Below are 25,026 nucleotides of genomic sequence, written 5' to 3'. Positions count from 1 at the left end.
TTGGAGCGCATTGTCGAAATAAAATCAAAACAAAAACAGCAAAAATTAGGACCGTCAAATTTACCGTGTGAACTTGTGTGATTAATCACAAAAATGTATGGTGTTAACCATGTATCAATGCAGATTAATCAGGCAAAACACCACACGTGCTCTTTGAGGGTGAGCTGAAAGGTGGAGTGGGGTGTTACACCGTCTGCAAACAGGTCAGTGCAAAGACGAGAGAGGGGACAAGTAGTTTCCTTAAAAACACACCCAGTGGGACTGAATTTAATACCGTTAGTAAGTTTCTATAAATGTAGTAAAACTTTTTTTTAATTGTGTTTGACATTCTGACAATAAAATTGCTTTTGCGTCAACATATTGAAAATCTTTTTTAAGTTACAGTGGGTACGGAAAGTATTTAGACCAGTGGTTCTTAACCTGGGTTCGATCGAACCCTAGGGGTTCGGTGAGTCGGGCTCAGGGGTTCGGCGGAGGTCAAAACACACCCGACTCATCGTGTAAATAAAAACTTCTCCCTATCTGCGTTATGGGGGCGGCATGGCGCAGTGGGCAGAGCGGCCGTGCCAGAAACCTGAGGGTTGCAGGTTCGCTCCCCGCCTCTTGACATCCAAATCGCTGCCGTTGTGTCCTTGGGCAGGACACTTCACCCTTGCCCCCGGTGCCGCTCACACTGGTGAATGAATGATGAATGATATGTGGTGGTCGGAGGGTCCGTAGGCGCAAACTGGCAGCCACGCTTCCGTCAGTCTACCCCAGGGCAGCTGTGGCTATGAAAGTAGCTTACCACCACCAGGTGTGAATGAATGATGGGTTCCCACTTCTCTATGAAGCGCTTTGAGTGTCTATAAAAGCGCTATATAAATATAATCCATTATTATTATTATTATTATTATGGATACCCCCAAATAATTTTCCATCTGATTTGCAGGTGTGTAATTTGTTGTGAGTTTATGCACTGTTGGTTTTATTCTTTGAACAAGGTGATGTTCATGCACGGTTCATTTTGTGCACCAGTAAAAAAAAACATGTAACTTTGTCTTGAATTTGTTAAAAAACATTTAACATTTTATTTTTCACTAAAGAAGGGTTCGGTGGATGCACATATGAAACTGGTTCGGTACCTCCAACAAGGTTAAGAACCACTGCTTTAGACACTTAAATTTTTCACTCACTTTTTTTTCATTGCAGCCATTTGCCAAAATCAAAAATTAAGTTAATTGTATTTCTCATTAATATACACTCGGCACCCCATATTGACAAAAAAAACAATCTGTTGAAATTTTTGAAAATGTATTAATAAAAAACCTCAACAATCACATTTTGATAAGTCTTAAGACCCTGTGCTCAATACTTTGTTGATGCACCTTTGGCAGCAATTACAGCCTCAAAGCTTTTTGAATACAATACCACAAGCTTGGCACACCAATCTTTAGGCAGTTTCAAACATTCCTCTTTGCAGCACTTCTTAAGCTCCATCAGATTGGATGGAAGTGTTGGTTTTCATCCAGGATGTATATGTACATCTCTGCATTCATCTTTCCCTCTATCCAGGATTCTGGGAGATGCAGTTTATTTACAGACCTGCCACTCACAAAGTTTTCATTAGATACTGTCACAGCATTATTAATAACATTTTGAAACGGCAGTATCTACAATACCACTGCATCATATATATGTATATACCATATTTTTCGGACTATAAGTCGCAGTTTTTTTTCATAGTTTGCGACTTATACTCAGGAGCGACTTATGTGTGAAATTATTAACACATTACCGTAAAATATCAAGTAATATTATTTAGCTCATTCACGTAAGAGACTAGACGTATAAGATTTCATGGGATTTAGCGATTAAGAGTGACAGATTGTTTGGTAAACGTATAGCATGTTCTATATGTTATAGTTATTAGAATGACTCTTACCATAATATGTTACGTCAACATACCAGTTGGTTATTTATGCCTCATATAACGTACACTTATTCAGTCTGTTGTTCACTATTCTTTATTTATTTTAAATTGCCTTTCAAATGTCTATTCTTGGTGTTGGGTTTTATCAAATAAATTTCCCCCAAAAACGGGACTTATACTCCAGTGCGACTTACCGTATTTTTCGGACTATAAGTCGCAGTTTTTTTCATAGTTTGGCCGGGCTCCAGTGCGACTTATGTTTTTTTCTTTTTTTATTATGCATTTTCGGCAGGTGCGACTTATACTCCGAAAATACGGTATATATGTTTTTTTCCTTCTTTATTATGCATTTTCGGCCGGTGCGACTTATAGTCCGAAAAATACAGTAGATGGGAAGTGTTGGTTTTCATACAGGGTGTCTCTGTACATTGCTGCATTCATCGTTCCCTCTATCCTTAGAGGATTATGGGAGATGCAGTTTATTTACAGACCCGCCACTCACCAAGTTTTCGTTAGATACCGTCACAGAATTATTAACATTTTGAAACTGATACAATACAATACCACTGCATCATATATATGTATATATGTTTATATATATATATTTGGCCCTTGGTGGAAAAAGTTTGGACACCCCTGGTCTATGTACCGGTTGTCCTTGTGGTGAATTGTAGGCAGCACACAAAAGTTGAATGATTCATATGCTAATCTCATATTGTGACATTTGCCCTTGCTATGTTTGAACATGTGTGACTTAGTCCTCTCGGATCGACGATCAGCGGTGCTCCCCGCCAGAAGCAGGACCCCACGCTCCCACGGTGCCTGACGAAGACTTCTTTAGCCTAATCCAGAGAGTGCAGGCCAAGCGTATGGATGAACAGCGCGTTCAGCTCTCCGCCGACGAGCAGGACAGCCCGGATGAATCTGCCGACCTCGAGCCACCGGGCGGTTTCCCCAGCTAGGATGCGGTGCAGCGGTTACCAAAACGACAATAACAGGGCGGTGCACTTGCAAAAAAAAAGTGTGTGCGACAGGTGGTGGTGCCATGTCAAATTCTTAATGAAATATGTGTAAATATAACAGAATACATGCAGCAGTTTTGCACGGTCGTGAGGGGATTTGTCAAAATTTGATTGCTGTCACTAACAAAATAACATCTGATGCCTTAATCAGCATTTTTTTCTCCCCAGACTCGAGATTGTATTTGTAGAAGCACACCAACAGTATCGTTTAAACATTCTTAACTTCTAAGATTAATTTAATTCTAGTCAGAGAAATCAATGATTTGCACTGAAAGATATATATATATCTATATCTATAGATATATATAAATTATTTTTTATCTACATTAGGTTTTTTTCCTTAAAAGTGCTTACACACATGCCAATTCTTTCAGGCTTATAGACATTTTTTTTTATTATTGCTGCTGTAAGTATTCGTACAAGACTGGTGTTCAGTGACAGTATGCAGCTAACGCTATTCAGTGTTAAAACAAAAATGCCTAGTTAAAAACCTGAAAGCACTTGCTGTATTTTTAAGTGCATAATGAAATCCCCTGACAAAAAAAACAATCCGCAAAAAGCTGCTTCCTTAGTATTATTCGAGTACAGTATTGAACTTATGAGATAATTAGCCCTTGTGGTTAAAGCCCTGTATTACATTGTGCAGTTTCATTATCCCCCCCCCCTTCCCCACACCACTATATTAGTATTTACAATAATAGTAATAATTATATTGCAGGGAATAGAAGTCTTAAAGCTACATTTTTGTGAGATAATTCAGTAAAGATGACCATGAGAATCACACAAGTTGCTGAGAGTTTTTGGTCAGCTAAACAGCAGCAAGGAGATTTTTTTTAACTGGGAGTAATGTGAACATTTGTTTTATGGTACGAAAATGTTAAAAATGACAAGCTGGTTTCTTTTATCTTTTGTTTTGTTTTTCTAAACAAAGGTCATGCATACCTCATTTTTGTACCTCAGAATACAATATAGTGCAAGTCTTTGGACAACATTGGGAGCTGCAGTTATTCTGTGAATTAACATTTTTTTATTTTTAGAAAAAGTACCCGCTGTGCTTGTATTTGTCACTGCCGTAATTTGTACATAATATATAAATCTATTTTGTATTTATGTTCCATTTGGGGGAGGCGATTAAGTTCCCCATACGTTTAATAAAATGTTTGAGGTTTATTATGACCACCACTTTGTTGCGTTTCTATTGCAGTGCCTGATGTTTTCTTGCAATATGCAACTTGACAAAACCCGGATTGTGAAACATTTTATCTACATTGTCCCTGCACTGTTATTGCACCACCTCCATAGCCTTTATTCACCCCATATTATCTACCATTAAGCAAGAATAGATTTTTCTAAATACTAAATACTCAAGACTGCTGCTACTTTTAGACATCCCCGTCTCTAATTTCACGTATCCATCCTCAGCCTCCCCTCCCCTCCCCTCCCCTCCTTATCTGCTCTGGTGCCCTCTTACCCAGAATGCAGCGCAGGCGCAGCCAGGCTATAAAAAGGCATAGCGTGGGGGTGGGAGGGCTGCCGTTCAGCAGGAACCGCGCACAACTCTCGCTTGTGGGGAGAACCAAGGGACGGCGGCCAGCCCCTCGCTCTGAGAATCTGGAGACACAGGACAGGTCAGTATGGAGGAGGATAGACGGGGTGCCTTCATCTTCAGGTCATACAGAGGGGAGGTATAGGGGGCATAAACAAGAAGGCAGGGTTGGCATCGTCTGTCACAGAGAGAGTGCAGGATGGAGAAACACGAAGGCATGGTTGACATCCATGGTTAGAGCAGCGGTACAAGCACCAGCAAGGAAAAGACATCGGCGTTAACACGGCATTTTGATGTCAGTGTTGGAGAATGCGTGAGTCAGTGCCTTAGAAGGTGCAGATGTTGCTCAGCTTGTTTCATTATGACATACTTGAACTGCAGGTCCTGGTGAAGGAAGACAGGATGCTGCCTGAGAGAAAAGGTGCAAATACGAAGATGTCTAAGGTCTCAAAGTGTCAGAAGAGAAGGCAGGATTGACCTTTGTATCATAGGAAGAGGTCCAGTCAGGGAAATGAAGGCATGGTTGACTTCAACTTAATACAACAGGGAGAAGGTGCTGACTGGAAAAAGAAGGCATGAGGGAAAACCCAAGTATGGGTCAAAGGGTGGAGGTGAAGGCACGTCTTGACTTTGTTTTTGGGACTTGAAGGAGAAAACTGCAGGTTGACTTTAGCTCCAGAAAGAAGAGGTGCAGTCAGGGAGATGAAGCCAGCGTGGACTTCTTTAACTTTGACGGAGAAAGTGGAGAATTGACTTCAATTTTGGCTGTAGAAGCAATGCGGTATCATTTTACTGCATGGCAAACAACAAAGGTACAACGAAGGCAGGGTAGACTTCAGCTGTGGGTCATCATAGTGTGGTAGTGAAGGCAAAATTGACTTTTCATTTGTATGTCCCAGAGAGGAAAAGGCAGGTATGACTTTGGATATAAAGAAAGGCTGTCTCGTTACGACAATGAAGGCAAAATTGACTTCAACTCTGTATGCTATGGTCTGTTTGGATGTACTCCAGTTATACTATAGAAGTGTATATATATATATATATATATATATATATAAGGGCTGCAACTAACAACTAATTTGATAATCGATTAATCTGTCAATTACTTCGATTAATCGATTAATAATCGGATAAAAGAGACTAACTACATTTCTATCCTTTCCAGGATTTTATTGGAAAAAAAACAGCATACTGGCACCATACTTATTTTGATTATTGTTTCTCAGCTGTTTGTAAATGTTGCAGTTTATAAATAAATGTTTATAAAAAAAAAAGCCTATGCGCATAGTATAGATCCAACGAATCGATGACTAAATTAATCGCCAACTATTTTGATAATCGATTTAATCGATTAGTTGTTGTGGCCCTAATATATATATATATATATATATATATGTGTATATGTATATATGTATATATATATGTATATATGTATATATGTATATATATATATGTATATATATATATATATATGTATATATATATATATATATATATATGTATATATATATATATATATGTATATATATATATATATATATATATGTATATATACATATATATATACCGTATATATATATGTATATATATATATATATACATATATATATATATATATGTATGTATATATATATATGTATAATGCATTAGTTGTGCTGCAGTCATTTCTCCTCCTTCGCAATCAATCACGTCCATCCATTAAAGGCCATTTGAGCTCTTTTGTCCCATGCAAACCTCACTAATGCTCATTAAGAGCAGCAGCTTTATCGACCCCTGGCAGCATTGAAGGAATTCAGGCTGCTTGCTCTGACTTCATCTCCCGTTCACAAACAACACCACCCACTATGCGCTGACGTCAAACGGGTCCTCCATTCTCCCACTTAAAGGGCCACCTCGTAGTAACAGGCTCGTGCTCAAGGAGAATGCACCACTTTGCCTTCATGTGCCTTCGTACTCCATGATCGCCTCACTCTTTGGACACACTATCCCCCCCTGACACTTGACAGCTGCGGGGGCTTTTTTTAGCGGGTTAAAAAATAGGAATAAGACAGAATAAGGTGGGTGAGTTGACTCTTTCAGCATGCCCATAATAAAATGTACACTATGTTCTGTTTCTGTCTTCACTATATTTACATTTTTTTTGGGTCCTGAACAAAATCGCTATTGCACGACAGTAGAAGTTGAACTCCATATAGGTCATATTCGCCAATAGGCTTCGTGCTGACTCAGCTAACGATGACCTTTAAGAGCACCAGGCATAAAAGTGGACACCTTAAACCAGTGCTCCTCAATCATTTGTTGTTACGCCCCACTCTCCGCCTTGACTATAAAGTAGTATCATTTGTCTTTATTATTGTTATTGCTAAGCAACTGGTTGTTAAAGTACACTTCTGCAGAAACATTGTATCCTTATTAACATTAATTTACCATGAATTGATTAACGTGGACCCCAACTTAAACAAGTTGAAAAACGTATTCGGGTGTTACCATTTAGTGGTCAATTGTACTGTGCAATCTACTAATAAAAGTTTCAATCAATCAATCAATAAAAGAAAACAAAAAAAGACGAAATAAATATAGATCAACTTACAAGAAAGAATAACTACTTACATTGTTATTTAGTCTGTAGCAGAAAATATTTAAAGTGCATCAATTTGCCTGAAATATATATATTTTTAAATTAAATTCAATAAACATTTTCCATCCATCCATTTTCTACCGCTTGCCCCGAACATTTGACCAAATTAAAATGTTATGTAAACTATAACAGTTTTAGACCGACTTGAGCGATTATAAACTGAAAAATAAAGTTAAATAAACTAAAAATAATACATTCAAATTAATCAGCAATAATAACTCAGGAGCACAAAATTTAAAACACACAAAGCAAAAATCAGTAACAATTTGTGATGATTATTTGTTTTCATAAACAAAAACAAAGTCGGGAATAATGGCTACAATGAACATGTTTTGCAGTGCACAGCTTTTCCAACTGGGATTTGAAGCATCATACTGTATGATACTGATAAAGCACCCCCTTCTGAAGAGTACTGCTTTAAACTAACACCAGGCCCTAGGGCAGGGGTCGGCAACCCAAAATGTTGAAAGAGCCATATTGGACCAAAAATACAAAAACAAATCTGTCTGGAGCCACACAAAATTAAAAGCCATATTACATACAGATAGTGTGTCATAAGATATAAATTGAATTAAGAGGACTTAAAGGAAACTAAATGACCTCAAATATAGCTAAAAATGAGGCATAATGATGCAATATGTACATATAGCTAGCCTAAATAGCATGTTAGCATCGATTAGCTTGCAGTCATGCAGTGACCAAATATGTCTGATTAGCACTCCACACAAGTCAATAACATCAACAAAACTCACCTTTGTGCATTCACGCACAACGTTAAAAGTGTGGTGGACAAAATGAGAAAGAAAAAGAAGTGGCATAAAACACGACCTAGAAAGTCGGAGAAAGTTATATATGTAAACAAACTAAGGTGAGTTCAAGGACCGCCAAAATTAGTAGGACAAAACGGCGCTCCCCAAATACTCGAATCAGTGAAGCATGTTTTATATAAACAGTGTGCTTTATAACAATTAGGGAGGTTTGTGTCATGCTTTTCCTCCTACAGAAACCATATTAGCACAAAACATTTTTTTTTTTGCCCTCATCTTTTTCCATTTTTCATACATTTTTTAAAAAGCTCCAGAGAGCCACCAGGGCGGCGCTAAAGAGCCGCATGCGGCTCTAGAGCCGCGGGTTGCCGACCCCCGCCGTAGGGTAAACTGAGCAACACATGGCACACTGACAAATCTTAACCTATAGTTAATATAACAATCTACAAGGTTAATATAGGTTGCTTCTCTTTCTTCCCCTCCATTTTTCTGCATTCTTTTGTATCTAGTTATCATTACATATATGTATTGTTGCATTTGAACAACTGTATTGTTGATAATAGAGGTAAATTATTGGTATTGTTCATTATCAATAGTGCTATTTCTATTGGTATTTGTATTGCTCCATTTGTATTCTAAAAATAATCATTGTCATTTCTGTATTACTTTTTATTTCGCTAACTGCTTATTTGCTATCACTTTTACCATCATATTTGTACATATCCTATTTGCTGATGTTGTTCTATTGTTGTTGTTGTTATTGTTGTCTCTCTGTCTAATCCCTCTCTTGTCCCCACAATTTCCCCCTCTGTCTTCCTTTTTTTCTCTTTCTATCCCCTCCTGCTCCGGCCTGGCTGCACCAAATGATAATATAAATACATTTAATAAAGTCAAATACAAATAAGGCAACAAGAGAAGTATCCTACACTTCTCTTTTGTAAAGTAAATCTGAACAGCTGACATGGGCATCTACATCTACTATATGATTTGCCTGAGAAGCTGGACAGGACAAAAGAAAAAGGAAAAAAACAACTAACACCAGCAGCCATTAACTAAAACTTCAACCTCAGCAATATCAACTTACTGACTTTCTTATTGAAATCAGCAATATTACATGGATGCATATGAAAAAGTGTCTGTACCTCTATATCTGCACCTTATTGCTCTCTTATCCTGCACTACAACGAGCTAATGCAACGAAATGTCGTTCTTATCTGTACTGTAAAGTTCAAATTTGAATGACAATAAAAGGAAGTCCAAGTCTAATTATATTTGAGCGCCTCCTAACACCTTTAACAATGTCTTTTACCGTAACTACCCGATGACATCATCGGGATTTTTTTTCTGCTAGCTAACAATAGTTCGCCAATATTGACAAGTTTTCTTAAATGTGTTTTCATATAATAATATAGATCAGTGGTTCTTAACCTGGGTTCGATGGAACCCTAGGGTTTCGGTGGAGGTCAAGACACACCCGACTCATCGTGTAAATACAAACTTCTCCCTATCGGCATATTACGGATACGGCAACAGCTGACTGATTTGCAGGTGTGTCATTTGTTGTGAGTTTATGCACTGTGTTGGTTTTGTTCTTTGAACAAGGTGATGTTCATGCACGGTTCATTTTATGCACCAGTAAAAGAACATGGTAACACTTTAGTATGGGGAACATATTCACTATTAATTAGTTGCTTATTAACATGCAAATTAGTCACATATTGGCTCTTAACTAGTCATTATTAAGTACTTATTAATGCCTTATTATAACCCTAACCCTCTAACCCTGGCCCTTACCCTCTAACCCTAAATTAAGTCTTTGTTACTTAGAATATGTTCCCCTAGTGTCCAAATAACTTTAAATTAAGTCGTTGTTACTTAGAATATGTTCCCCTAGTGTCCAAATAACTTTAAATTAAGTCGTTGTTACTTAGAATATGTTCCCCTAGTGTCCAAATAACTCTAAATTAAGTCTTTGCTACTTAGAATATGTTCCCGTAGTGTCCAAATAACTCTAAATTTAGTCTTTGTTACTTAGAATATGTTCCCCTAGTGTCCAAATAACTTTAAATTAAGTCGTTGTTACTTAGAGTATGTTCCCCTAGTGTCCAAATAACTTTAAATTAAGTCGTTGTTACTTAGAATATGTTCCCCTAGTGTCCAAATAACTCTAAATTAAGTCTGTGTTACTTAGAATATGTTTCCCTAGTGTCCAAATAACTCTAAATTTAGTCTTTGTTACTTAGAATGTTCCCCTAGTGTCCAAATAACTCTACATTTAGTCTTTGTTACTTAGAATATGTTCCCCTAGTGTCCAAATAACTTTAAATTAAGTCGTTGTTACTTAGAATATGTTCCCCTACTGTCCAAATAACTTTAAATTAAGTCGTTGTTACTTAGAATATGTTCCCCTAGTGTCCAAATAACTCTAAATTAAGTCTTTGCTACTTAGAATATGTTCCCGTAGTGTCCAAATAACTCTAAATTTAGTCTTTGTTACTTAGAATATGTTCCCCTAGTGTCCAAATAACTTTAAATTAAGTCGTTGTTACTTAGAATATGTTCCCCTAGTGTCCAAATAACTCTAAATTTAGTCTTTGTTACTTAGAATATGTTCCCCTCGTGTCCAAATAACTCTAAATTAAGTCTTTGCTACTTAGAATATGTTCCCCTAGTGTCCAAATAACTTTAAATTAAGTCGTTGTTACTTAGAGTATGTTCCCCTAGTGTCCAAATAACTTTAAATTAAGTCGTTGTTACTTAGAATATGTTCCCCTAGTGTCCAAATAACTCTAAATTAAGTCTGTGTTACTTAGAATATGTTTCCCTAGTGTCCAAATAACTCTAAATTTAGTCTTTGTTACTTAGAATGTTCCCCTAGTGTCCAAATAACTCTACATTTAGTCTTTGTTACTTAGAATATGTTCCCCTAGTGTCCAAATAACTTTAAATTAAGTCGTTGTTACTTAGAATATGTTCCCCTACTGTCCAAATAACTTTAAATTAAGTCGTTGTTACTTAGAATATGTTCCCCTAGTGTCCAAATAACTCTAAATTAAGTCTTTGCTACTTAGAATATGTTCCCGTAGTGTCCAAATAACTCTAAATTTAGTCTTTGTTACTTAGAATATGTTCCCCTAGTGTCCAAATAACTTTAAATTAAGTCGTTACTTAGAATATGTTTCCCTAGTGTCCAAATAACTCTAAATTTAGTCTTTGTTACTTAGAATGTTCCCCTAGTGTCCAAATAACTCTACATTTAGTCTTTGTTACTTAGAATATGTTCCCCTAGTGTCCAAATAACTTTAAATTAAGTCGTTGTTACTTAGAATATGTTCCCCTACTGTCCAAATAACTTTAAATTAAGTCGTTGTTACTTAGAATATGTTCCCCTAGTGTCCAAATAACTCTAAATTAAGTCTTTGCTACTTAGAATATGTTCCCGTAGTGTCCAAATAACTCTAAATTTAGTCTTTGTTACTTAGAATATGTTCCCCTAGTGTCCAAATAACTTTAAATTAAGTCGTTGTTACTTAGAATATGTTCCCCTAGTGTCCAAATAACTCTAAATTTAGTCTTTGTTACTTAGAATATGTTCCCCTCGTGTCCAAATAACTCTAAATTAAGTCTTTGCTACTTAGAATATGTTCCCCTAGTGTCCAAATAACTTTAAATTAAGTCGTTGTTACTTAGAGTATGTTCCCCTAGTGTCCAAATAACTTTAAATTAAGTCGTTGTTACTTAGAATATGTTCCCCTAGTGTCCAAATAACTCTAAATTAAGTCTGTGTTACTTAGAATATGTTTCCCTAGTGTCCAAATAACTCTAAATTTAGTCTTTGTTACTTAGAATGTTCCCCTAGTGTCCAAATAACTCTACATTTAGTCTTTGTTACTTAGAATATGTTCCCCTAGTGTCCAAATAACTTTAAATTAAGTCGTTGTTACTTAGAATATGTTCCCCTACTGTCCAAATAACTTTAAATTAAGTCGTTGTTACTTAGAATATGTTCCCCTAGTGTCCAAATAACTCTAAATTAAGTCTTTGCTACTTAGAATATGTTCCCGTAGTGTCCAAATAACTCTAAATTTAGTCTTTGTTACTTAGAATATGTTCCCCTAGTGTCCAAATAACTTTAAATTAAGTCGTTACTTAGAATATGTTCCCCTAGTGTCCAAATAACTCTAAATTTAGTCTTTGTTACTTAGAATATGTTCCCCTCGTGTCCAAATAACTCTAAATTAAGTCTTTGCTACTTAGAATATGTTCCCCTAGTGTCCAAATAACTCTAAATTTAGTCTTTGTTACTTAGAATATGTTCCCCTAGTGTCCAAATAACTCTACATTTAGTCTTTGTTACTTAGAATATGTTCCCCTAGTGTCCAAATAACTTTAAATTAAGTCGTTGTTACTTAGAATATGTTCCCCTACTGTCCAAATAACTTTAAATTAAGTCGTTGTTACTTAGAATATGTTCCCCTAGTGTCCAAATAACTCTAAATTAAGTCTTTGCTACTTAGAATATGTTCCTGTAGTGTCCAAATAACTCTAAATTTAGTCTTTGTTACTTAGAATATGTTCCCCTAGTGTCCAAATAACTTTAAATTAAGTCGTTGTTACTTAGAATATGTTCCCCTAGTGTCCAAATAACTCTAAATTTAGTCTTTGTTACTTAGAATATGTTCCCCTCGTGTCCAAATAACTCTAAATTAAGTCTTTGCTACTTAGAATATGTTCCCCTAGTGTCCAAATAACTCTAAATTTAGTCTTTGTTACTTAGAATATGTTCCCCTAGTGTCCAAATAACTCTACATTTAGTCTTTGTTTCTTAGAATATGTTCCCCTAGTGTCCAAATAACTTTAAATTAAGTCGTTGTTACTTAGAATATGTTCCCCTAGTGTCCAAATAACTTTAAATTAAGTCGTTGTTACTTAGAATATGTTCCCCTAGAGTCCAAATAACTCTAAATTAAGTCTTTGCTACTTAGAATATGTTCCCGTAGTGTCCAAATAACTCTAAATTTAGTCTTTGTTACTTAGAATATGTTCCCCTAGTATCCAAATAACTTTAAATTAAGTCTTTGTTACTTAGAATATGTTCCCCTAGTGTCCAAATAACTTTAAATTAAGTCGTTGTTACTTAGAATATGTTCCCCTAGTGTCCAAATAACTCTAAATTAAGTCTGTGTTACTTAGAATATGTTTCCCTAGTGTCCAAATAACTCTAAATTTAGTCTTTGTTACTTAGAATGTTCCCCTAGTGTCCAAATAACTCTACATTTAGTCTTTGTTACTTAGAATATGTTCCCCTAGTGTCCAAATAACTTTAAATTAAGTCGTTGTTACTTAGAATATGTTCCCCTAGTGTCCAAATAACTTTAAATTAAGTCGTTGTTACTTAGAATATGTTCCCCTAGTGTCCAAATAACTCTAAATTAAGTCTTTGCTACTTAGAATATGTTCCCGTAGTGTCCAAATAACTCTAAATTTAGTCTTTGTTACTTAGAATATGTTCCCCTAGTGTCCAAATAACTTTAAATTAAGTCGTTGTTACTTAGAGTATGTTCCCCTAGTGTCCAAATAACTCTAAATTAAGTCTTTGCTACTTAGAATATGTTCCCATAGTGTCCAAATAACTCTAAATTTAGTCTTTGTTACTTAGATTATGTTCCCCATACTAAAGCATTACCAAAAACATATAACTGTCTTGAATTTGAAAAAAAAAATAAAAATAAAAATGTATTGTTCACTAAAGAAGGGTTCATATGAAACTGCTGGGGTGTTTAAGAGGTCTGACTGGGAAGGATTGTACTCGTCAACCAAACTATGTCCCGCCTTCTTCCGCATACTTAAGTTTATGTCCCGCCTTCTTCTTCATACTTAAATTTACAAGCAATAACAGGAAACTAATGAACGCGCTGTTAATTGTGATTAATTGACGCACTGCTACAGTCAATTAATGTTCTTGCTTATAAACCTGGAAGATACACACCGCTGTTCCAGAAAAATTAACACGTTTATCGTCTTTTTGTGTGTCTTTTAGCTGAAGGAAAGCACGCGGCGAACGCATCAAAATGGCAGGTACGTAACAGGGGCAATTAAAAATCACTCATTCAACACAAAGTGTACGATTTTATGAGGCGAAAACACGTCAGTATTCGCTTTTTAAGAAGCGGATGAGTTGACACAGAAAGGGCTGTTCGGTATACTTGGAGCACTGCTGCCCTCTTCTGGCCGTTTGGGGGATTGCAGCAGCGGCAAGGCGTCACATTTATTGTAATATTTAATGAACACGTCCTAATATATTCACCTTAACGAAAAATATAGCCAAATGTAATGAATGTATATTTTTTGAAAATACAGTGGTTATTTAATTGTTGACCTGGTCGTTGCCACGGTAACACTGTTGTAGTAATAGCACAAGGCAACACAATGTCAAGCAGCTAAAAGCAACAATGGGGAACACATGCACTTCTTGGGACACGACCTCGCCACACGGTTTGTAACAATCCTTGTTTTTTTGTCTGTTATCACACTTATTTGTGTCTCTCTTATCTATTTCCAGACAAGATTAAAGATGCTAAAATTATCTTTGTGGTTGGTGAGTACACGCACACAATCGTGAAAAATACAAACCCCGTTTCCATATGAGTTGGGAAATGGTGTTAGATGTAAATATAATTTGCAAATCATTTTCAACCCATATTCAGTTGAATATGCTACAAAGACAACATATTTGATGTTCAAACTGATAAACATTTTTTTTTTTTTGCAAATAATCATTAACTTTAGAATTTGATGCCAGCAACACGTGACAAAGAAGTTGGGAAAGGTGGCAATAAATACTAATAAAGTTGAGGAATGCTCATCAAACACTTATTTGGAACATCCCACAGGTGTGCAGGCTAATTGGGAACAGGTGGGTGCCATGGTTGGGTATAAAAGTAGATTCCATTAAATGCTCAGTCATTCACAAACAAGGATGGGGCGAGGGTCACCACTTTGTCAACAAATGCGTGAGCAAATTGTTGAACAGTTTAAGAAAAACCTTTCTCAACCAGCTATTGCAAGGAATTTAGGGATTTCAACATCTACGGTCCGTAATATCATCAAAAGGTTCAGAGAATCTGGAGAAATCACTGCATGTAAGCAGCTAAGCCTTCTTGTTGATCCCTCAGGCTGTACTGCATCAACAAGCGACATCAGTGTGTGAAGGATATCACCACATGGGCTCAGGAACACTTCAGAAACCCACTGTCAGTAACTACAGTTGGTCGCTACATCTGTAAGTGCAAGTTAAAACTCTCCTATGCAAGGCGAAAACCGTTTATCAACAACACCCAGAAACACCGTCGGCTTCGCTGGGCCTGAGCTCATCTAAGATGGACTGATACAAAGTGGAAAAGTGTTCTGCGGTCTGACGAGTCCATATTTCAAATTGTTTTTGGAAACTGTGGACGTCGTGTCCTCCGGACCAAAGAGGAAAAGAATCATCCGGATTGTTATAGGCGCAAAGTTGAAAAGCCAGCATCTGTGATGGTATGGGGGTGCATTAGTGCCCAAGACATGGGTAACTTACACATCTGTGAAGGCGCCATTAATGCTGAAATGTACATACAGACTTTGGAGCAACATATGTTGCCATCCAAGCAACGGTACCATGGACGCCCCTGCTTATTTCAGCAAGACAATGCCAAGCCACGTGTTACATCAACGTGGCTTCATAGTAAAAGAGTGCGGGTACTAGACTGGCCTGCCTGCAGTCCAGACCTGTCTCCCATTGAAAATGTGTGGCGCATTATAAAGCCTAAAATACCACAACGGAGACCCCCGGACTGTTGAACAACTTAAGCTGTACATCAAGCAAGAATGGGAAAGAATTCCACCTGAAAAGCTTCAAAAATTTGTCTCCTCAGTTCCCAAACGTGTTGTTAAAAGGAAAGGCCATGCAACACAGTGGTGAACATGCCCTTTCCCAACTACTTTGGCATGTGTTGCAGCCATGAAATTCTAAGTTAATTATTATTTGCAAAAAAAAAAAAAAAGTTTATGAGTTTGAACATCAAATATCTTGTCTTTGTAGTGCATTCAATTGAATATGGGTTGAAAAGGATTTGCAAATCATTGTATTCCGTTTATATTTACATCTAACACAATTTCCCAACTCATAAGGAAGCGGGGTTTGTAATTTAGCAGTAACCCCCACAGCTCATGGATGAATAACATTCATTTAATTCTCCAGGTGGTCCCGGTTCCGGTAAGGGCACCCAGTGTGAGAGGGTGGTGGCCAAGTACGGCTACACCCACCTGTCGTCGGGGGATCTGCTCCGCGCCGAGGTCAACTCAGGCTCGGAGAGGGGCAAGCATCTTCAGGCCATCATGCAGAAGGGAGAGCTGGTGCCGCTGGTAAAAGGATGATCCTCCACACTGATGAAAACACACACAAAATTGTAATTTTAGACGCATTTTGCAGCCTGATAATGTGAAAGACACTGAAATAAGGGAAAAGCTGCCTTTAATGTTGATGGCGTTGCAACAAAGACAACTATTGTGAATATACACTATATTGTATTTGGTCACCCATCCAAATGATCAGAATCAGGTGTCCTATTCACTTGGCCCGGCCACAGGTGTATAAAATCAAGCACTTAGGCATGGAGACTGTTTCTACAAACATTTGTGAAAGAATGGGCCGCTCTCAGGAGCTCAGTGATTTCCAGCGTGGAACTGTCATAGGATGCCACCTGTGCAACAAATCCGGTCGTGAAATTTCCTCGCTCCTAAATATTACAAAGTCAACTGTCGGATTTATTATAAGAAAATTGAAAAGTTTTGGGAACAACAGCAATTTAGCCACGAAGTGGTAGGCCATATAAACTGACAAAGAGGGGTCAGCGGATGCTGAAGTGCATAGTGCAAATAATTACTGCACAGTCAGTTACTACAGAGCTCCAAACTTCATGTGACCTTCGAAATAGCCCACGTACAGTACGCAGAGAGCTTCATAGAATGGGTTTCCATGGCCGATCAGCTGCATCTAAGCCATACATCACCAAGTTCAATGCTAAGCGTCAGATGCAGTGGTGTAAAGCACGTTGCCACTGGACTCTAGAGCAGTGGAGACGCCTTCTCTGGAGTGACGAATCACGCTTTTCCATCTGGCAATCCGATGGGCGAGTCTGGGTTTGAAGGTTGCCAGGAGAACGGTACATTTCGGACTGCATTGTGCCGAGTGTGAAATATGGTGGAGGAGGAATTAAGATGTGGGGTTGTTTTTCAGGAGTTGGGCTTGGCCCCTTAGTTCCAGTGAAAGGAACTTTGAATGCTCCAGGATACCAAAACATTTTGGACAATTCCATGCTCCCAACCTTGTGGGAACAGTTTACAAAGAGCCCCTTCCTCTTCCAACATGACTGTGCACCAGTGCACAAAGCAAGGTTCATAAAGACATGGATGACAGAGTCCGGTGTGGATAAACTTGACTGGCCTGCACAGAGTCCTGACCTGAAACCGATAGAACACCTTTGGGATGAATTAGAATGGAGACTGAGAGCCAGGCCTTCTCGACCAATATCAGTGTGTGACCTCACCAATGCGCTTTTGGAAGAATGGTTGAAAATTCCTATAAACACACTCTGCAACCTTGTGGACAGCCTTCCCAGAAGAGTTGAAGCTGTAATAGCTGCAAAAGGTGGACCGACATCATATTGAACCCTATGGGTTAGGAATGGGATGGCATTTCAAGTTCATATGTGAGTCAAGGCAGGAGGACAAATACTTTTGGCAATATAGTGCATGTTACACTGCTGTACGCCAACGTCAAATTTTATAAGCTCACATGTACACACCAATGTAATGGCGTCTAAGTGGAGGGTTAAGTGGGGAAGTGGTGCTTGGGCCGCTAGGCGTTGGTAAATGTTGAGGATTTAAATATGTAAAGGTATATAAAAACGATGTCACAAATGTTAAAAAAATAAATATAGCTGTGAAAGTTCAATAATAAGGTTGCTTGAATCTAATTAAGAATGTCTAACTACGGTATTTTTCGGACTATAAGTCGCAGTTTTTTTCATAGTTTGGCCGGGCTCCAGTGCGACTTATATATATTTTTTTCCTTTTTTAGTATGCATTTTCGGCAGGTGCGATTTATACTCCGGTGCGACTTATACTCGGAAAAATAAGGTACCTACACTCCCTATCAAAAATACAAAATGGTTTGTTCCACCTAGATAGCAAACCTAACTTTGAACACTTCACTCAACACAGACGCCATAATGTCATTAATCGCCCATAACTGTGGTGCCTTCAAAGACCCTCAAGTAAAGTTAGAAACAGGCAACACTAGTTTTTAAAGACAAAGGGAAGTGTAACTCCTAGGAGATGCACTACGAATAATAATATTTTCTTCATGCTACCTAAGAAAACCTACTGTGGCCTGAAAGTGCAAAACACTTTCAAATTTCATGAAACAAATTACAATTATAAAAAACAAAACAACAAATTGACATTGTAAAGTTTTTTTCTCTGTTTTTAATTTTTTTTCTGAAATTGTAAAGTGTAAAATAATTTTTATTTAGTTTTCTGTCATTGTAATTTGTTTTGCACTTCCACATTGTAATTTTTTTTGCACTTCCAGGCCACCGTAGATCCTGACTAGATTTATAATCATATTTAAGTGAATAATGACAGGTTATAGTATTACTTAAATTCCTATTCTGACCACTTGTTGAATCTGCTGACTTTTTTTTTTTTTTTTTTTAATAAAAAAATATTTAGGGTTAAATTCCTGTTCTGACCACTTGTTGAATCTGTTGGCACTTTTTTTTTTTTTAAATAAAAAAAAGATTTAGGGAGGTTTATTTAGACATGTTCTAGTTTTGATACCTTAATCCCATCTTTAAAAAGTCAAAAACCTAATTAAGGTTATGTTTTTAAAAGGTGGTTTCGATCAAATCCATGCAATTAGTTTTTTCGTGTACATAGACATACCAAGTGTGTGTGTATAGGGCAGCAATCTTGGTTTTAGGGTGGTATAGGTGGATAGGAGTTGTGTGTATGGGGGCTCAAAATTTGGTGCTATGTCCCTGGTCATCGCCAACTTGTAGCCTGGCGTGCGTATTACAGGATGTTGCCCCATGAACATACCCTTTATCTTTATTCTTACCTATCCTATTATTTTTTATCTCACCTATCATAATAGGTTTATTGTCGAACATAACCTGTTTTTCTGCGATTGGTTTGGATTTATTACACTGAGTGAAGTGTTGGTTTGTGTGTTCAGGACACCGTCTTGGACATGATTAAGGACGCCATGATCGCCAAAGCAAGTGTCTCCAAAGGCTTTCTCATCGATGGCTACCCCCGTGAGGTGAAGCAGGGTGAGGAGTTCGAGAAGAAGGTAAGATAATTTTTTTGGGGTAGTGCGCTTTATGACCACATTTGAGTGACATATTCTACGTGTCCACAGATCGGCAAACCCTGCCTGCTGCTGTACGTGGACGCCAGAGCCGAGACCATGGTCAAGAGGCTTCTGAAACGTGGCGAGACCAGCGGCCGCTCAGACGACAACGAGGAGACCATCAAGAAACGTCTGGATCTCTACTACAAAGCCACCGAACCCGTCATCGCCTTCTACGAGAAGCGCGGCATCGTCAGGAAGGTGAGCGAAAAACTCCCAATTCCTAAATTGTTATGAACCGCTTTGACGTCGTCATCGTCATCGTCATCTTGCCCCACCCAGGTCGACTCTGAGCTTCCCGTGGAGGAGGTCTTCAACCAGGTCTCCAAGGCTATTGATGCCTTGTAACAACACCACACTGAGAACAGCTGGGTTAAGTAGAGTTGTCCGCAGACAACGTGAACAACTACAACGCCGCTCCAACAAAACCAAACAGCCATAAACGATGCCGGAATTCCAAATGAAAAAAATTAAGACAAACGTTTTAGAATTCTCGCAAATTTAACTAAATGATGCTTGCTGACTTCATTTTATTATACTTTGGGCGTCATTTTTGCCCAGTCCTCAAGACATTTAAAAAATGTCAAAATTGATGATCTAATCTCAACTACACTAATAAAATGTCAACAAGCACATTTCTAAAACTGCTTGTTTTTGGAAGTTGTTTTGACTGGGAAATTGAGGAAAATGCTCCCCATTTTAACAAAAGTAAACCTGAATGAAAAGACGGCAAACACTTCAGGGTTCATGAAGTAGTTTTTACCTCATCTTTTTGTCTAAAAATGGTTGCAGTTTTAACAAAAGTAAACAACCTACATGAAAAGTCAGCACAAACTATTGGAAGTTGTTTTTTGCGTTGTGTCTAAGAAATGGAAGTGACAAAACACGAGGAACATAGACACATTCTCATTATTTTAGCAAAAGTAAACAACTGAAATGCAAGATTTGAGTACCGTATTTTCCGGAGTATAAATCGCACCGGCCGAAAATGCATAATAAAGAAGGAAAAAAACATATATAAGTCACACTGGAGTATAGGTCACACTTTTGGGGGAAATTCATTTGATAAAACTCAACACCAAGAATAGACATTTGAAAGGCAATTTAAAATAAATAAAGAATAGTGAACAACAGGCTGAGTAAGTGTACGTTATATGAGGCATAAATAACCAACTGAGAACGTGCCTAGTATGTTAACGTAACATATTATGGTAAGAGTCATTCAAATAACTATAACATATAGAACATGCTATACGTTTACCAAACAATCTGTCACTCCTAATCGCTAAATCCCATGAAATCTTATACGTCTAGTCTCTTACGTGAATGAGCTAAATAATATTATTTAATATTTTACGGTAATGTGTTAATAATTTCACACATAAGTCGCTCCTGAGTATAAGTCGCACCCCCGGCCAAACTATGAAAAAAAACTGCGTTTTATAGTCCGAAAAATACGGTAATCCAGTTTCCAGCTTCCTTTACGTGTCATAAGGGTCATTAACACAACATAACGTGCCTCTAATCCAGCAGTAAAAAATAAGGTCATAGTGTAATCTGACATTGCAGCATCACAAAATCTGTTTGTCGATATATATATAAATGTTAACCATTTTGTGCCAACTACATGAACATTGTACTTATTTATTTTCCTTCGGCAAGGACTGCTCCAGCACACCGCCGTCAACGTTGTCCAAAAGCACAGATTCATTTATGTAAATAAAGGTGCAAAAAAGACTGCATTCTAATAAAGAGAACCTATCTATGTGTATGATTCTTCTATTGGACATCCCGGCTTTATATTTAGATTATTTGACAACATGATCCGGAAACAGGAAGTGCTCCTCTTCAGAGACACAATAGGATGGCGGACCCACGGTGTGTGTTACCACAGCTTTTTCCTCAGTTCATTGCACGCGTCAGCAGGTATCCGGACTATCCTCCAAGGAGAGAAAGGGGGGCTAACAGGAAAATAGGCATAAGCACTTCCACAAAGTCATCTTGAATGTGTGGAATGCTGCTCTTTCACTAATAAAAGGGGAGCAAACAAAGACGAGGCTGTGCACTAAATCACGTACGGCTGCATAAGACAATGAAAGAGGAAACGTAGCGCGTGCCTGTCACACCGCATGCAGGACAGACACATTAAGGCCCAAACTGTTAAACTGGGAATACATTTTGTAATTCCTTTAGCTCCCCCTTGTGGCAGGATGTCAAACTACTATGGATGTGAAATAACCACCTGCATCACATGTTAAACATCCATCCATTTTCTACCGCTTATTCCCTTTGGGGTCGCGGGGGCGCTGGAGCCTATCTCAGCTACAATCGGGCGGAAGGCGGGGTACACCCTGGACAAGTCGCCACCTCATCGCAGGGCCAACACAGATAGACAGACAACATTCACACTCACATCCACACACTAGGGCCAATTTAGTGTTGCCAATCAACTTATCCCCAGGTGCATGTCTTTGGAGGTGGGAGGAAGCCGGAGTACCCGGAGGGAACCCACGCAGTCACGGGGAGAACATGCAAACTCCACACAGAAAGATCCCGAGCCCGGGATTGAACCCAAGACTACTCAGGACCTACGTATTGTGAGGCAGATGCACTTACCCCTCTGCCACCGTGAAGCCCATGTTAAACATATTCTTGGAAATGTAGTTTTAGCCATTTTAAAACTAGATTTACATGATGTAGTTTTTAGCTATATTTAAACTAGATTTACATAGAACTGAAATTAACTAGTCCAGGGGTTCTTAAGCTTTTTGACCGAGGGGCCCAGCTTTTGCACTACAGAGGGGGCTGGGACCCACTCAAATATTAACATTGATATACAAACCCCGTTTCCATATGAGTTGGGAAATTGTGTTAGATGTAAAAATAAACAGAATACAATGATTTGCAAATCCTTTTCAACCCATATTCAATTGAATGCACTACAAAGACAAGATATTTGATGTTCAAACTCATGAACTTCATTTTTTTTTTTTTCAAATAATTAACTTAGAATTTCATGGCTGCAACATGTGCCAAAGTAGTTGGGAAAGGGCATGTTCACCACTGTGTTACATCACCTTTTCTTTTAACAACACTCAATAAATGATTGGGAACTGAGGAAACTAATTGTTGAAGCTTTGAAAGTGGAATTCTTTCTCATTCTTGTTTTATGTAAAGCTTCAGTCGTTCAACAGTAAGGGGTCTCCGCTGTCGTATTTTACGCTTCATAATGCGCCACACATTTTCGATGGGAGACAGGTCTGGACTGCAGGCGAGCCAGGAAAGTACCCGCACTCTTTTTTTACGAAGCCACGCTGTTGTAACACGTGCTGAATATGGCTTGGCATTGTCTTGCTGAAATAAGCAGGGGCGTCCATGAAAAAGACGGCGCTTAGATGGCAGCATAAGTTGTTCCAAAACCTGTATGTGCCTTTCAACATTAATGGTGCCTTCACAGATGTGTAAGTTACCCATGCCTTTGGCACTAATGCACCCCCATACCATCAAAGATGCTGGCTTTTCAACTTTGCGTCGATAACAGTCTTGATGGTTCGCTTCCCCTTTGGTCCGGATGACACGATGTCAAATATTTCCAAAAACAATTTGAAATGTGGACTCGTCAGACCACAGAACACTTTTCCACTGTGCATGAGTCCATCTTAGATGATCTCGGGCCCAGAGAAGCCGGCGGCGTTTCTGGATGTTGTTGATAAATGGCTTTCGCTTTGCATAGTAGAGCTTTAACTTGCACTTACAGATGTAGCGACCAACTGTATTTAATGACAGTGGTTTTCTTAAGTGTTCCTGAGCCCATGTGGTGATATCTTTTAGAGATTGATGTCGGTTTTTGATACAGTGCCGTCTGAGGGATCGAAGGTCACGGTCATTCAATGTTGGTTTCCGGCCATGCCGCTTACGTGGAGTGATTTCTCCAGATTCTCTGAACCCTTTGATGATATTATGGACCGTAGATGTTGAAATCCCTAAATTTCTTGCAATTGCACTTTGAGAAACGTTGTTCTTAAACTGTTTGACTATTTGCTCACGCAGTTGTGGACAAAGGGGTGTACCTCGCCCCATCCTTTCTTGTGAAAGACTGAGCATTTTTTGGGAAGCTGTTTTTATACCCAATCATGGCACCCACCTGTTCCCAATTAGCCTGCACACCTGTGGGATGTTCCAAATAAGTGTTTGATGAGCCTTCCTCAACTTTATCAGTATTTATTGCCACCTTTCCCAACTTCTTTGTCACGTGTTGCTGGCATCAAATTCTAAAGTTAATGATTATTTGCAAAAAAAAAATGTTTATCAGTTTGAACATCAAGTATGTAGTCTTTGTAGCATATTCAACTGAATATGGGTTGAAAATGATTTGCAAATCATTGTATTCCGTTTATATTTACATGTAACACAATTTCCCAACTCATATGGAAACGGGGTTTGTACTAATCCAACTCTTGATTGCAATTATATACACTATATGTAGCTAACCTTCTTACAGTTAAACAAGAAAAACTATCCAATGATAGGAAAGCATGTGTTAGTCACAAATATCCGGCTATAAGGTCAGGCTGATTACAAAAATAAAGACTAATCAAATATACAGCAAAATAAGAGCACTGATGAAAAATAAATTTACTGTACATACAATTTCGCAGTGCTAAAATGAATCAATTCTAACGAAATAAAAAATATATATGTATGTTTCTTAAACTGTTAATAAAATGTAAGTGCAAATGGAAATACGGCTTCACTACTTTAATCACAATTTTTGCACTTAGGAATTTTCTTTGACTTTAGCTCCAGGTTTCTGTTTGTTTGACATTGTCATTACAAGAGCTGTAAAATGTATTTAAACTGAGTACTGCTGAGGTCCATACGGAAAACATGAGATTTTGGTGGCACTCTAAGGGACGCTCGCGGCCCAACAATGGCGAAGAAACACTATTAGTCTACAATACATTTTTAGAAATAATGGATCCTTTCTTGCACACACACAGCAGGACATTTTATTTATCTACCTTATTGTTAAAATTGTTCAACTTAATACATTTTTTTACTTTGACATATATTTAAAAGAATATGAACACCTTTAAACATTGATTAAACTACATTTGATCAAATTGTTTTTTTTCATATAACAGCCATGCATTTTAAAAACCTTTAAATTATTTTCCACCTTTTATATAGACATTTTCACCCACTGTTTTTATTTTTAGTTTCCACTGCTTGCAAAGAATTGTATCTGTCATTATTTTACATACCCGTATATTAATACTGTAGTTGTATTGTAATTCAAATGGGATAAAATACCACATTTAGTAAATATTTTCATTCCTTGACATGAATGTAAAAAATATAATTTCATATTGTTCTACTAGACATAATTTAAATAGTTTTGCTGAAGCATATTTTATCATATCATTATTTTACTACATCATAGATTACACATCTACCATGCAAGTTTGCCCCTTGTGGCTGCAAGTTGGCTGTGATGACATCAGCAATAAGTGCGTTGATGTGCTGCCATGACTCCACTGCCTTTGTCAACATACAAGAAACCGTATCAAATCTCATTAACTTGTGAGCCAACAATTATTTCTTAGTTTTCTGAGGCTATGCGTCAGATGTTCCCTTGGAGTACGATAAGGAAACCAGTCAGCTGGCTCCTCATGTGCTTGGCGGT

The 25,026-nt window shown here is 37.8% G+C and overlaps 2 protein-coding genes across 4 annotated transcripts in view; both read left to right on the top strand.

Moving 5' to 3' along the window:
• The window catches only part of gpsm1b (G protein signaling modulator 1b), a 107,741-nt gene extending 103,624 nt beyond the window's left edge, over nucleotides 1-4,117 (top strand). For both annotated transcript variants that reach the window (XM_061926711.2, XM_061926710.2), the window contains one exon: nucleotides 2,671-4,117. In XM_061926711.2, coding sequence (XP_061782695.1) covers nucleotides 2,671-2,874 — 204 coding nt within the window. In that variant the 3' untranslated portion in view covers nucleotides 2,875-4,117. The remainder of the gene's footprint in view (nucleotides 1-2,670) is intronic.
• Nucleotides 4,118-4,431: 314 nt separating this feature from the next.
• Nucleotides 4,432-21,107, top strand: ak1 (adenylate kinase 1). Of its 2 annotated transcripts, XM_061926715.2 has the most exons (7): nucleotides 4,432-4,562; nucleotides 13,926-13,963; nucleotides 14,448-14,483; nucleotides 16,125-16,288; nucleotides 19,164-19,280; nucleotides 19,350-19,541; nucleotides 19,623-21,107. In XM_061926715.2, exons 2-7 carry the CDS (start codon nucleotides 13,957-13,959, stop codon nucleotides 19,686-19,688), a joined length of 582 nt encoding a protein of 193 aa, XP_061782699.1. In that variant the 5' UTR covers nucleotides 4,432-4,562; nucleotides 13,926-13,956; the 3' UTR covers nucleotides 19,689-21,107. The 2 variants fall into 2 exon arrangements, with proteins under 2 accessions (XP_061782699.1, XP_061782698.1); XM_061926714.2 differs by lacking the exons at nucleotides 4,432-4,562; nucleotides 13,926-13,963 and adding an exon at nucleotides 14,077-14,380.
• Nucleotides 21,108-25,026: the final 3,919 nt, after the last annotated feature.

Source organism: Nerophis lumbriciformis, linkage group LG32 (genome assembly GCF_033978685.3).
Source record: "Nerophis lumbriciformis linkage group LG32, RoL_Nlum_v2.1, whole genome shotgun sequence".
NCBI lineage: Eukaryota > Metazoa > Chordata > Actinopteri > Syngnathiformes > Syngnathidae > Nerophis > Nerophis lumbriciformis.
This window is presented reverse-complemented; position numbering and strand designations above follow the sequence as displayed.

Coding starts and splice junctions, on each gene's coding strand:
- ak1 (XM_061926714.2), top strand. CDS start 14,338: ATGGGGAACACATGCACTTCTTGGGACACGACCTCGCCACACG. Junction 14,381..14,447: donor GGACACGACCTCGCCACACG/GTTTGTAACAAT, acceptor ATCTATTTCCAG/ACAAGATTAAAGATGCTAAA. Junction 19,542..19,622: donor AGCGCGGCATCGTCAGGAAG/GTGAGCGAAAAA, acceptor TGCCCCACCCAG/GTCGACTCTGAGCTTCCCGT.